Source organism: Diadema antillarum, unplaced genomic scaffold (assembly GCF_040938485.1).
Source record: "Diadema antillarum isolate AM-2024a unplaced genomic scaffold, OU_Dant_1.0 scf00000137, whole genome shotgun sequence".
NCBI lineage: Eukaryota > Metazoa > Echinodermata > Echinoidea > Diadematoida > Diadematidae > Diadema > Diadema antillarum.
This window is the reverse complement of record NW_027271026.1, coordinates 853,642-866,593: the sequence shown is the minus strand read 5'-3', so window position 1 is coordinate 866,593 and position 12,952 is coordinate 853,642. Positions and strand designations below refer to the sequence as shown.

The window sequence follows — 12,952 nt, the reverse complement described above, 5'->3', positions numbered from 1 at the left end:
TATTATTATTATTATTATCATCATTATCATCATCATTGTTATTATTATCATAATAATGATAATAATGACAATAATACTGATGTTAATAATAGGTCCTAATGATACTACTACTACTACTACTACTAATAGGAATAGTAGTAGTAGTAGTAGTAGTAGTATCATTAGGACCTATTATTAACATCAGTATTATTGTCATTATTATCATCATTATTTATATTTGTATCATTATCCTTATTGTTATCATAATCGTTATTATCATTATTGTTGTACGTTGTCATTAACGTTATTATTACCATTGCCGCTCGTTGCATTCTTTGTCACAATTTCACAGCAGAATTAACATGATCTATAAATGCTCGATCATGTAGGCCTACAGGCAATGATAAAGATATTGTCACTTAGTTCCAGTTTAATTCGAATCAATTCCGAATGAAAGATAAATTATAGCATTCCACATTCCATTGCATAGAAAATATTAAATCCATGATTATGGTGTCGATAGTGTCGCTTGGCCCCGGCGCTTGGCCAAGTCTCCCAATGGCGACACCATTGAAAACAGTTTCAGACACCCGTTCAAATTTCAAGTGCTTATGTACTAAAGCATGTGCAAAAGAAGCATACCAAATCCAGCAACCAAAATGGCAGGCCCTCGCATCTTTTTTGGCATAGACGCCACAATGTACGAGCAAGCATTGCTTCATCCGCTTCCGAGGCGGGAATTCCCCGCTTTGTTCGCGGGCTGATCACCGAGAGAAGCCCACGTGTTCAGCTGCAAGTGAAGGAGCACGACGGAGCTGTGCACGTACACCACCATTCATGCCCGTGCACAGCACGCACATAGTATACATACACAGTAGTGGTACTGTTGTACACTATACGTGGCTATTATAGCACTGCTCAAAAACGTCTACCATCAGCTGTGCCTGAACAAGTCTCCAAAAGCTAACGTACCAGCACACAATCATGCCGAAATACAAGACCAAGGAGGCCCTTTCCAGCGGTTCAGACTCTGACGAGGTAAATTTTGTGTTCGTCTGCATTGAGATTATGATGTTAATAGGTATGATTTGTCAAGCCTGGAACGGTGTTCTGACCTCTCAATTGTCAAGTGTTTCCTGTCTGTCTCAACATTGCCCTCACCTTGCTCATTACTACATTGAAGGAATGCTCTAGCAGCTAGCTCTTCCAACACTGCAAGGTGCCAAGGAGTAACTGTTACTTATTTTTCTTCTTCTCCTCGATCATTCCCTAATGAAGCAGAAAAAGGATGAAATGAGCTGAGTGAAGGATACAATAAACACGAGACCATTGACAGAATATGCAGTTCAGTGTAAAATGCTTGCAGTTTGTGTGATGATGCGTAAAAAGTGAAATTGAGCAGATCTCCATGTTAAATGTAAAGCCAGATGCAGAGGCATGCATATGATATATTACATTATTAGATTTAAATGATTATATGTTTACGCACACTCGTCATGGCTTTTCTGTAATCTCAATTGATGTGATGATATTGGGGTTCTAGTTCTACTGTGTAGGGTTTAATTGATGCTAAAAAACATAACCATCTGTCCATCTGATCTGCACTCTCAGGTCCAGAGACTCCAACTCTCCCGTTTTCGACGGGAGATCTCCCACCGAAACCCATTTTTGCAAAATCTCCCGTTCTCCAGCTTGAGATTTAATTTCTCCCGCCCTGGCTCTGTGTCTCCCGGGGGAAAGGATTTCTTACTTATTGCTATCGTATGTTGAAAAAAATAAGCCTTATATAGCACGAGAGAGCATCTAGAACTTTAGGAACTTCGCGCTTCGCACACATCAACTTTGAGTCTCCTGTTTCCAAGGGGTTTCAGGCGGGAGAATCTCCAGATCAGAAGGTGCTTTGGGTTGGAGTCTCTGCAGGTCTCTGTTATGAGCAACATGATTAAATGAACATGTTGGCATCCCCGAGGCTTGTATGGCATGGTCTTCATTAAATTGATGAATTTGCCTCTTGTTCGGTGGCCTCTCATTAACTGTATGGATGGTAATACAGTCAGCCCCTCAATAAACGGGGGCTGACCGTTTTACCAACCGTACAGTGACCACAAGGCCACTGATACCTGATTAAGAGGGAGATTTATCGGTCTAGGTCTTCATTAAATTGGGCCTGGATTAACCCCAGAATGCTCCTTGTACACAGTTATACGCTATGTGTTGGGGCTGGTCGCAGTTAGGCCTAGATCTACCCCTGCCTCAAGCAATACTGGTACCTGTTGAAATTTGTAATAAATTTTGTGTGGTTTCAGATCCATTGATTAGTTCTTCTCTTACTTTACTGCTCTCTATAAGACAGTGATTTTGTAGAAAGTAAAGTAGATGTGAGTTTGTGTACACGTAGTGGTAGAGTAGTTTAACGTCCTTTAGGCCTTGTTTTGTAAACATGTTTATTTATAACTGTTATTTTCACATGTACATGTACATTATCACTTATATTTTTGTATTCATATATTGTAAATATGTTTGTACTCTCATACCCCGAGAGGGGGTCGATAGAGTCAATAAAATCTTACAAATCTTACAAATCTTAAGACTAGGGATTTCTTGATGTGCTCATCAATACAATGCCATCCAATGGATTGCCACTTGATTGATCCCCTGCTTTTGCCTCCTTTCTTGTCCTTCACACTCCTCCTCCACCTCCTTCTCTGTCACCTCCTCCACCTCCTTCCAAACTAAGAACAGCCCACGACATAGAAAATTGTATTGTGTGGTAAAATGGCACAGTGTTGTGCAGTTTAGAGTACAGACATGTATCCCAAATGTACTAGTAACTACTAATACGTTATTGAATTTAATTGTAGTAATTGAAATGGTATGAAAAGTGATGATCAGTGAGTGAATTAATAATTGCATTCATATTATTGGCAAGACTTCCAGAAATGTCCCCCACTATAAGACTACGACTGTGTTTGGTAGTTGAGAGTTTGATCATGTGGGTATAGAGAATGTTGCACACACACTGGGGACTCGACCTCCTGTAGGCCTACGCTACAGTACTAGCACATGCACGTGTTACTGGACTTTGTATGCAAACGATTTTCAGGTCAGCCAATTAGCTTAAATCACATCATGGACCTTGTGTGGTACTGTAAAACCGGAAATGTTGGTGTGCATTTTAATTTTGCAAATTTTGCAAAAGCCATCAAGATTCGTGAAATCAAAATGCACACAAAAGTTCTTGTGTACAAAATATGCAATGAACCAGTGGCAGTTCGTGAAAATGTCATGCCACAAAAATAGGCTGTCAGCTGCAATTCATGAAAGTATCATGCCGCAAAAATATTTTGCTTTAAGTATTGGTATTGTATGATTCCCAGTAAAGACAATCCTGAAGATTAAAAAAAAAAATATCTGAACACTGGAGCAGTCATCAGCACTGACCAATCGAGTGGTACATGTGTGTGCATATGTGCCCACCACAGAGGCCGCGTTCATGCGAATTTCGTAGCCAGAATCACAAACACGAATGATTCAAAACGGCGTTTCAAATCACGGTCTCAGCGGAAGAGCGTTCATGCGGACTTTCGCAACGCTGATTCTGGCTCTGCTCATTCTTTGCCATTGTGCAGCATACTGCGCAGTTTGACCTTGTCTCTGCAACTCGAGCCAGACCACCTTATGCCAACTGATCAGTCAGTTTGTTATAGGCCTTTACGTTTATATTTCGGTGAATACTTTTCAATAACATGTGGCATTCAGGCTCTGCCCACAGATAGAAAAATCTTAATTCTTCGTCTCACCTATTGTTTCCCTTGGTAGACACAGCGCTGCAGCCATTACTATTATCAACTTAATCGGAGAGTAATTTACATGTATTATTATATTAAACAGCTATATACTAGCATAGAATCGGTGTATGGCGTTGATGTAAACCAACAAATGCAAGTTTGATACCGAAACACACAATTCATAAGACGCACACAAGCGCGCGAACAGAACAAGAAGCTGTGGGATACCCCATTAGACACGCATGGGCACAGCGCACAATGACGTCATAGAATCATGATTGAACTCACGGTTGCGTTCATGTGGCTTCTGCGATCGAGATTCTGGCAGAATCATGATTCAAAACGCCCTTTTTTCCGCGTTTCAGATCGGCATTTTGAAACGCGTTTAAATGGAAAAATCGCATGAATGCAACGCAACTAAACACGTTAAGCGACTAAACGTGTTTAGAAACGCAATTCTAGTTTCGCATGAACGCAGCCTGAATCTACACGGTATGTAGGTTCGTGGGGACAGTACATAGAATTTCATTTCAGTGGATAATGTTTTGTATGCATTAAATGAAGCTATATTTGGCAAGACATGTGCAAGCTTCTCATCTTTAGGAACAGCCTTATTGTTAACTTCGAATGTAGTACTAGTAATGAAGAATTGAAGCATACAGAATTACCAAGCATGAAATCTTTATGCAGTGAGAATGTGGCAAATAGTGGGATGTCAGTAATTCTCTGAGAAGAGTGTGGAGCATTGATAGAAGTAATCATGTTATCATTTCATTGATATTTTCATTCTTTGGAATTACATCAACAGCTTTACATTCACTGTCTAGTGAATTTACAGCAATATAAGGTGTCTTCAGATCTAGTCTGGGCAGTTTGTGAAAAAAGAAAGAAGCTTTTCATACTGAATAAGTCTGGTGAGTAATGTCAGAGATTATGTACATTAATTGCAGTCTGTTGTCTCCAACATTCTCTTTAGCCTACCCAGAAAAAGCAGAAGAAGGGAGCTGCTGCCAAGCCAGCCAAGAAGCCGGCAAAGAAGGCTTCGTCAGATGACAACGATGTGTCCAGCATGTTTTCTGTGAGTATCGTTATACATCGGGCTGTCTTGCGTGTTATAAACCTGTAGATAATCAAGGGAAGCAGTGGAATCTGTAATCCTGCTTTCACAAGGCCCTTGCCAAATTTTAAACAAGTCAGACAGTCTGCCCGCCATGTGTGTCGTGGCAGCTCATCAATCATCTCTGGAGTTTTTCTGATTGATTTTCTGTGCCAATCCTCATGACTCCCTCGCCCGCCCCCCCCCCCCACACCTAACCTTTGTACCTAGTTTTAATAGCGGTTTCACATCTAGAGCTCTCATGCATTGTTGATCTAGCTTCTACATGTACCTATTATTGTAAGGAAGCGGCAGTAAATTTCACACCATTGCTTGGGATTCAATCACAGAGTATCCCGATACAGGGAGTTGTATGAACCAGGCTAGGAGAAACACACATTTTCACACACTTAAATACTCCACAATGTACACACCGACCCATAGTCCACATGTGCGCACACACATGCTTGCACGCAAACACAATGACTGCAGTGGGGTGCCATGTGGTGACACTAAAAGACTAAACACTAAGGTCTAGATGATTTCCCTGCACTGTACAAAGGAAGTTTGTCCTGTTTTTCACTCTCTTCCATGTTATATCGTGTGAAAAAAAATTTATGCATTTTCAACAGAGTGGTAATTTTCCATTAAATCTGACAGGAATACTGTGTTATTCAAGTGTAAGAGACAAATAGTATGTTTTGTATAGTATTTTTTGTGTGTGTTTAAAACGATGTTATTGAGAGTGATATATGGAATGATAGTAATTCCGACTGCAGATGTAATATTGAGAGTATTTTTTTAATTCTTTTCTTCATATGAATTCTGTGATCTCTAGTGTTGTATTTTATATCATGATGTACGTTTCATTATGCATAGATTGTGTACAAAATGATATCCAGTAATGTAATTTTTTTGTTGTTGTTCAGAATAATGTGTGTATGAAATCATTTTTTTTTTCATTTGTTTGACAGCGTTTCAATATACTTTTTTATTTCCTCAAACAATGTTACATATGGTTGGATATTACGAATTCTACACCATCAGATATGATACTGATTGAAACAGGATTTTTTTTTTCTCTCTCTCTCTCATATGCTATAGTATTTCAGTAACTACATATAATGAATGAAAGAAAGGTTCTGTGAGCAGGAAATTTGTGTTTATTTAGCTAGCCTGTTTTTTAAGGCCCTGTTATCATATAATAATAAAAATGAATAAATTTGTGTGTTGATTGTTTCTGAAAAAGATTACAATTATGTAATCTGAAGTGATATGAAGAATTATGGATTATGCAATATATACATGTGCTATAACCTAGACATTTTGATTTTTCTTAGATATGTCTCGGCATATCACTTTTCAGTGAACTGTAATGATAAAAATGATGTTATTTATTTATTTTCTACCATCCTCCGCAATGCTCAATTATTTGGCCATGTTGTAAGTGTACCGTAATTGTACATTATGTTATTTTTCTTGGTAAATGTGTCTACAATGTATTTCGTGATGTACGTTATTATATGTGTAGGGCCTCTGAGAATAACAGTGTTAAGCCACTGACAGAGCTACCCTACTGAAACAAAACAAATAAATAAATAAATAAATAAATAAATGTTGAAAAGGTAGCCAGGTATGTTTTTATTTTGCATACTTTACACACATCATGCAAATAGTTATACACATGATTCAGATTTGAATCACATTTGAATAATGTGTGTGACAGTGTTTACCGGTATTTGATGCCATTGTGTTGATATAGATAATGATTCAAAATAACAACATCAAGCATTGACATGATATTTTCTACAAACACTGAAGTGATGGTGTACACACAGCTGTTCTGCAGTCTGTATTCAAGTGGCCTTTTCAACATCTGATTTAATGGAAATGGTCAGATATGAAAGAGCAACCTGTGTAGAAGAATGGTGCTCAAGAACATTACTTTCATATATACTGTAAAACATGATATATTCGCGGCACGAAATTTTCGTGAATTGGAGCCGACGGCCTTTTTCGTGGCAAGAAATTTTCGCGAATTGCCTCTGGCGTTCAATGCATAGTGTAGATGAGAAATTGCGCGTGCATTTTAATTTCGCGAATTTTGGCGCACGCGAAATTCGCGAAATTAAAATGCATGCGAACATTTCTAGTTTTACAGTATGTAAAGTTTGTGCTTCTGCTCATCGGAAGATTGGGACAATTACTGCTATTTAATTGTAACCACAGATGTTTCAAAGAGACTAGATTAGACTAGATTAGACTACTGTACCCAGAACATTGCATAGTGAGATATCGATCAGTAGACTGCACAGAATTCTGAATCCAGCTGCAAGACTATAACTGACTACTGGACTTTTATGGAGAGAGCACATTTCAGCTATTTACCAATCGCTGTATTGGCTACCAGTAACATTTTATATTAGATTCAAGATCCTATTGATATCAGGGTTCATACAGGTCATGGAAAGCCTGGGAAGTCATGGAATTTAGCTTAGTCCTTTTCCAGGCCTTGAAAGTCATGGAAAACTGATATTTTCATGAAAAGGTCATGGAAAGTCATGGAATTGCAGATATACTAAGTTTATCTTTTGTCTGTGTGAGATGTGCATAATGCATGCCCTTTGCTTCACTTTGATTTGAGATTAAATTTTCAGTCTAACGTGTAAAAAAAAAAAATGTATAATAGTCATGGAAAAGTCATGGAATTCTGGCTAGAAAGGTCATGGAATTTATGAAGTGAGAAAGAGTATGAACCCTGTGATATACACTGTCTTCTTGATTTCACCTCCTCTGGTCTGTCCGATATCAGTATGGGGCGCATCCCCTCCGAGGAATTTTAGATCAAAAGCAAAGTGCCTCTTAATAAATCACTCAATTTGCACTAAATTCTGCAGAGTTCATGCTTTTCAAGGTACACATAGCTGCCGCCGAATCATGGAAGAGGTCACCGTAGTATATTAATATGAAGCAGGCAAATGCAGTGAATATGCTTACGCCATTAATGAAAACACATCACACATGATTGGGGCATTAGAGGTTATTATGCAATTTCTTGTCATAGTGTTGTCTTGCAGACACAGTAAGGCAAGGGGCCTATCATCTTCACAAGTAATTGATTTAGCACGCATAGTTAACAAATGCTGATATGTTTTTACTTTCACTTGTCAATATAACACACTGCATACACGGTAATGTGTGATACATTGTATGTGCTATACATGTACCATTCCCTCATCATTATGCACCAAAACTGAAACTACGCAGAGCGAAAAAAAGCATGAAGTAGGAGCAAGTGTGCATTTTGTGTGTGATGCCTAATGATAGTAAGAATTTGTTTTGACAAAAATCATACTTACATCGGACTTATGTTACTTAGCATGTGTGCTTCTATCATACATGCAATTTTTTCTTCCTTTTGATTCTGTATAATGGGCAACTCCACGAAAAATGAACTTTTCCTAAAAATCATAAATCTGCAAGAGTTTGAAAGATATGTGGGCTACAGGGACAGATTTAGTATCAAATGCTAGAACTTGTCAAGTTCTTTCATTGAGTGGTATATTGATACAACTGAAGTACATTAAGACATTCTTTTCTTTACAAAAACCCACTTTGGGTCATTTACATATTTCTTTTTTAATATCTTTGACTCTCATTGTTCCATATTCATCAATACTGGTACTTCAGAATTCATTTCAAAGTAGTTCATGGTTAAGAATGGACACAAAAAATCCCCACAAACACACACTATAGCCTTGTCTAAGATAAGAACTGTGCTGAAGTATGAATATTGGGACTTCAAAAAGATGGACTTGTGCATTTGTGAAATCGGACAATCCATTCAAACATGAAAAGTTTCAGTACCGCCATTGCTGGATGAGAAGACAGTGACAGTTTGTGATATCACATTGTGAAGACAATATGAAGAAAATATAAAAAGAATTCCTCAATATTTCATTTTTTTAAATGAAAAGTACACATTCCTTCTGCTTGGTACTGACCTATGTTAGGGTAATATTACTCTCCCTTCTTAAAGAGGCAAGTCAAGCGCTCATGTATTATGCTAGGAAAGTGAAAATGTGTTGACTTTCCTGTATATCAGTCTTCATTATGTCACATCCAAACCTGTCGTAGTCTTCTCATTTAGCCATGGCTGCACAAAACTTTTAACAGTTCTTAATTTTTGAACGGATTTTCCAATTTCCTCAAACTTTTTACCAATGTCTTCTGTTAATATTGCTGCTTTCAATCAATCCACACATTGTGGTGAACTTGCCCTTTAATAATATTTCACACAATGACCTTGCCTGACCTACCACAGTGTTATTCAAATACAGAGAAGAATGAGAAAACAATGAAATAGTTTTCTTTAAACTAATTTCTATCTGATAAAGGACAAGACCACAAGCATTCTAAGATCTCCTATGAATGTGTGTATTGTTAAGCATAAATGTTAAAAATATTCATCACCACAAATATGACCGTGGTAATGAAATCTCATTTGCCTTGAATCTGTCCTGTCAATAAAGGCCACCTCTTCTTGAAGGTTGGCACAAATAGGTTTGACACTTTTTGTCATACGATCTGTGTGATGGGCCCTAACCATAGCATCGATTCTGATTTACAGTTGTCAGACCCAATGAGGTTCAGATGATAAACTGCAATGGCGCCCTCTTTAGTCTGATGTGACACAATCTGTACTTCAGTTTTGTGAGATTCAATTTCTTTTTCTTTTTTTTTGTCGAAGTCCAGCATAAAGCAAGGGAATGGAAATGTTCTTGTTAAATCTTGTTTTTCTTTTGTTTGTTTTATCCTTGTTCACCTCAGCTGTTTCAATCTGTTTGCACTTTTTACTTCTTGTATCTTCATTTATCTCTATTATCTAGCTCTCAAGACAGAGGTTTGTGAATGTCCGTGAATTCAGGGGAAAGGTACTGGTCGACATCAGAGAGTACTATGAGCCAGAAATTGGAGATCTTAAACCAGGAAAGAAAGGTATGATGATGCTGCCAATTCTTCCAGACTTTGCAGGAGTCTTCCTTAAAACTTAGATACAGTGCACTCCTGTTATAACGAACACGGTTAACAAATTCCAGTTACGACGAAATAGAAATTCAGGCTTTAACATTGTCTACTCTATGTTTTTTTTAAAATTGTTTATTTGTTTAGTTACAATGAAATTTCAATATAACGAAAGAAAACTGCCAGTCCTGAGGACTTTGTTATAACAGGAGACCACTGTATCTCTTGACATCTTAAAAACATGAAAATTTAAAACCCCACTGATTTGAGAATTGGTTTTGCCTATTTAGATGCATGTAGTGCGCAAGTGTCTCCCTGGCAGCTTTTCGTGAGTCTCCCTGATTTTGATACGCTTATGTTGGTGGCCAGGATGTGACTATAGGAGTCAAAGTCAGAAATAAACTGTGAATGATCTTCAGGGTGTATGTGAGCAGACTGCTGTACAAGGAATGAAGCAATGAGGGCAGCAGACCCAAAGTACAAACCTTTTGCAGTTTTGATAGTTTACTAAAGCAGAACTTAAACAAAATTTTTGTTATGACATTACACAAATACACTTAAGGAATGATAGAATGGTAAGTTACAGGGGTCACTTTTTATACTTTGTACCTCAGCATCCTGTAGAGGTAAAGGCATCGTTTCTCTTTTGTTTTTCAATATGTTCATTGTAATGCCCTAGAGTTTGACTTTGTTTACCTGATTTATGGAAAATAGTTTATGGATTCAGCCCAAGTATGCTACATGAACAACAGCAGATGCACTGATTAGATTCTGGGCAAACCTCCCATAGGTCAACACTCAATGGTTAATAAACGTTTGGTTGAAGATGCTTTTTTCCAGGCTTAATGTTATCTACCAATGTTGAAAGACACTATAATTTGGCAGTACAGGGCAGAAAGTAAGATCATTATAGATGAAATTACAGGGGTGACAGAAAAAACAACAACTTTGATTTCATAATTTACATGTACACTTGGTTAGGCTAAAACTGTCTTCTTTTCTTTTTTTAGCCATAACTTCAGCCAAGAAAGTTCTTTGGTAATATCGTTTGTTAGGAAGGATAGAAAAAAGAATATGATTATTCTGATGAAATGACAGGAAATGATCGAGGTCAAAAGTCATTAAAGGACAAGTTCACCTTCATAGACATGTGGGTTGAGTGAATGCAGCAATATTAGTAGAACACATCAGTGAGAGTTTGAGCAAAATCGGACAATCCGTTAAAAAGTTATGAATTTTTAAAGTTTCTATTCAGTCATGGCTGGATGAAAAGACTACTATAGCTTGTGATGTCACATGAGTACAACGATATAAAGAAAGAATAAAGAAAATTCGACATATTTCCATTTTTCTCGCATAACAAAAGAACACTTGACTTCTCTCTTTCAGAAGGCAGGGGGAATAATATTACCCATAACATACGTCAGTAGCAAGTCGCAGAAATGTGCACTTTATTCAAAAAGTAAAGTTTTGTGAAATTCTCTTTTTATTTTCCTTATATAGTTGTACGCATGTGACATCATACAATTGAGTAGTCTTCTCTTCCAGCAGTGACTGCGCAGATACTTAAAATATTCGTAACTTTTGAACGGATTGTCCGATTGTCCTCAAACTTTCACTGATGTGTTCTACTAATATTGCTGCATTCTCTTAATCTTTATGTATATGAAGGTGGACTTGTCCTTTAAGCAAGAATATCATTTCAAAACAATAACTCTAAGTTGAAATATCCGTTTAAAATGTACTTTGCTTAGGTTTTGAACTGAAACAGGTAATGTTTTCCTTGCCAAATCTGGGTTAAGATATAACTTTCATGGCCAAATGCCAAGGTCAAGGAACTTTCTTTAGCTGTAAATGATGAGCCATACATATTTGCGAGATATAGTGGTAGAATGAGATGGCAGAGGTATCCCAAAGTGCAGTGGAATTGTTCATAGTTTACTTTAGTTTTTGTGGTTTTCATCACCGATTGAAGTGATCATAATGAGAGAGGAAACATAGCTTGCATGAATTGAGTCACATTAGTGCATTACTGCATCTTGTCTTTTATTTTTCTAGGCATCAGCTTGACGGTGGACCAGTGGAGGAAACTGACCAATCAGATCGATGAGATTAATGAGAGGATAGAAGAGATGGCTTGAGGTCTGCGTGGACGAAGCGTTGCCACTTTCACAGAAAATTGCAGCTAATTCTCTTTGTTTTCTAGTATTTCTGCTTAAAACATCAATACCCAGATCACATCAATGCTGTTGCAATCATTAGCATTTTGTAAGTTTATTCAGGATAGCATTCCATCTTATTGCTAGCAGTTAGTACTCAAGGTAGCTTTCAGCCCTTTTTTTTTTTTTTTTTTTTTAGTTTATTAAATGTTGAAGATCCTGAACTGTGGAAGTAGTGTTTGAGATGCAGGTTTCGTAATGAAGTACTAAGGATGGCGTCCAATGGCAAACTTCGAACTTGCAGCCACAGATGTAGCAAAAAATGCACATATTTTCAATGCTCATATTAGTAGAATGTAGTACACAGAAGATAACTACTGCACCTTTAAAAAGAAAAAGACGTAGTGAACATTGACAATAAGTGAACGTGCCAAGTAGAATGTTCTAGAAACAGTGTTTTTAGTCAGGCTGGATGGCATCATTTTACCTTTTTGGTGAAGTCTGATTGGTGCTTCCAGTGTTGTCTGACAGTGAGATGCCAAAATTCTGCATCACCATCAGTGAAGGAAAAGAGATATAGAGAAAGAAAGAGAGATGCTGGTGCCAAAGGTGATTTAACTTTGAAGTTTTCAGTGCATTGGGGTAAATGAAGTATCTCTTTTTATCAACAATCCTCTACCCCCACAAAAATGTACATAGTTATGGACAAGTTATTTATCTCTATCACCAAAGAGTTATTGATTTTTTTCCCCTTTTTCTGGTGGAAGTATTCCCAGCTGCATGGGTCACTCTTACGGTAGCCTTGTCGTAGCAGACAAGCTCCTGTAGAGTGTCTTTTGAGGTATGTGTAATGTGAGTCCTGCCGCCAGTTGCCGGTTATAAGATAAGCCTATACATTGGTCACA

General features: G+C 37.6%; 1 protein-coding gene across 1 annotated transcript; it reads left to right on the top strand.

Moving 5' to 3' along the window:
• The first annotated feature begins 896 nt into the window (after positions 1 to 896).
• Positions 897 to 12,729, top strand: LOC139721052 (activated RNA polymerase II transcriptional coactivator p15-like). The gene is made up of 4 exons (XM_071632382.1): positions 897 to 1,017; positions 4,744 to 4,845; positions 9,753 to 9,861; positions 11,947 to 12,729. The coding sequence occupies exons 1-4, from the start codon at positions 964 to 966 to the stop codon at positions 12,027 to 12,029; spliced, it is 348 nt and encodes a 115-aa protein (XP_071488483.1). The 5' UTR covers positions 897 to 963; the 3' UTR covers positions 12,030 to 12,729.
• The last annotated feature ends 223 nt before the right edge of the window (positions 12,730 to 12,952 follow it).

Excerpts from the sequence above, each read along its gene's own strand:
- LOC139721052 (XM_071632382.1), top strand. The coding sequence starts at position 964 with ATGCCGAAATACAAGACCAAGGAGGCCCTTTCCAGCGGTTCAGACTCT. Across the intron at positions 1,018-4,743 it reads GCGGTTCAGACTCTGACGAG|CCTACCCAGAAAAAGCAGAA; the intron begins GTAAATTTTGTG and ends CATTCTCTTTAG. Across the intron at positions 4,846-9,752 it reads ATGTGTCCAGCATGTTTTCT|CTCTCAAGACAGAGGTTTGT; the intron begins GTGAGTATCGTT and ends TCTATTATCTAG.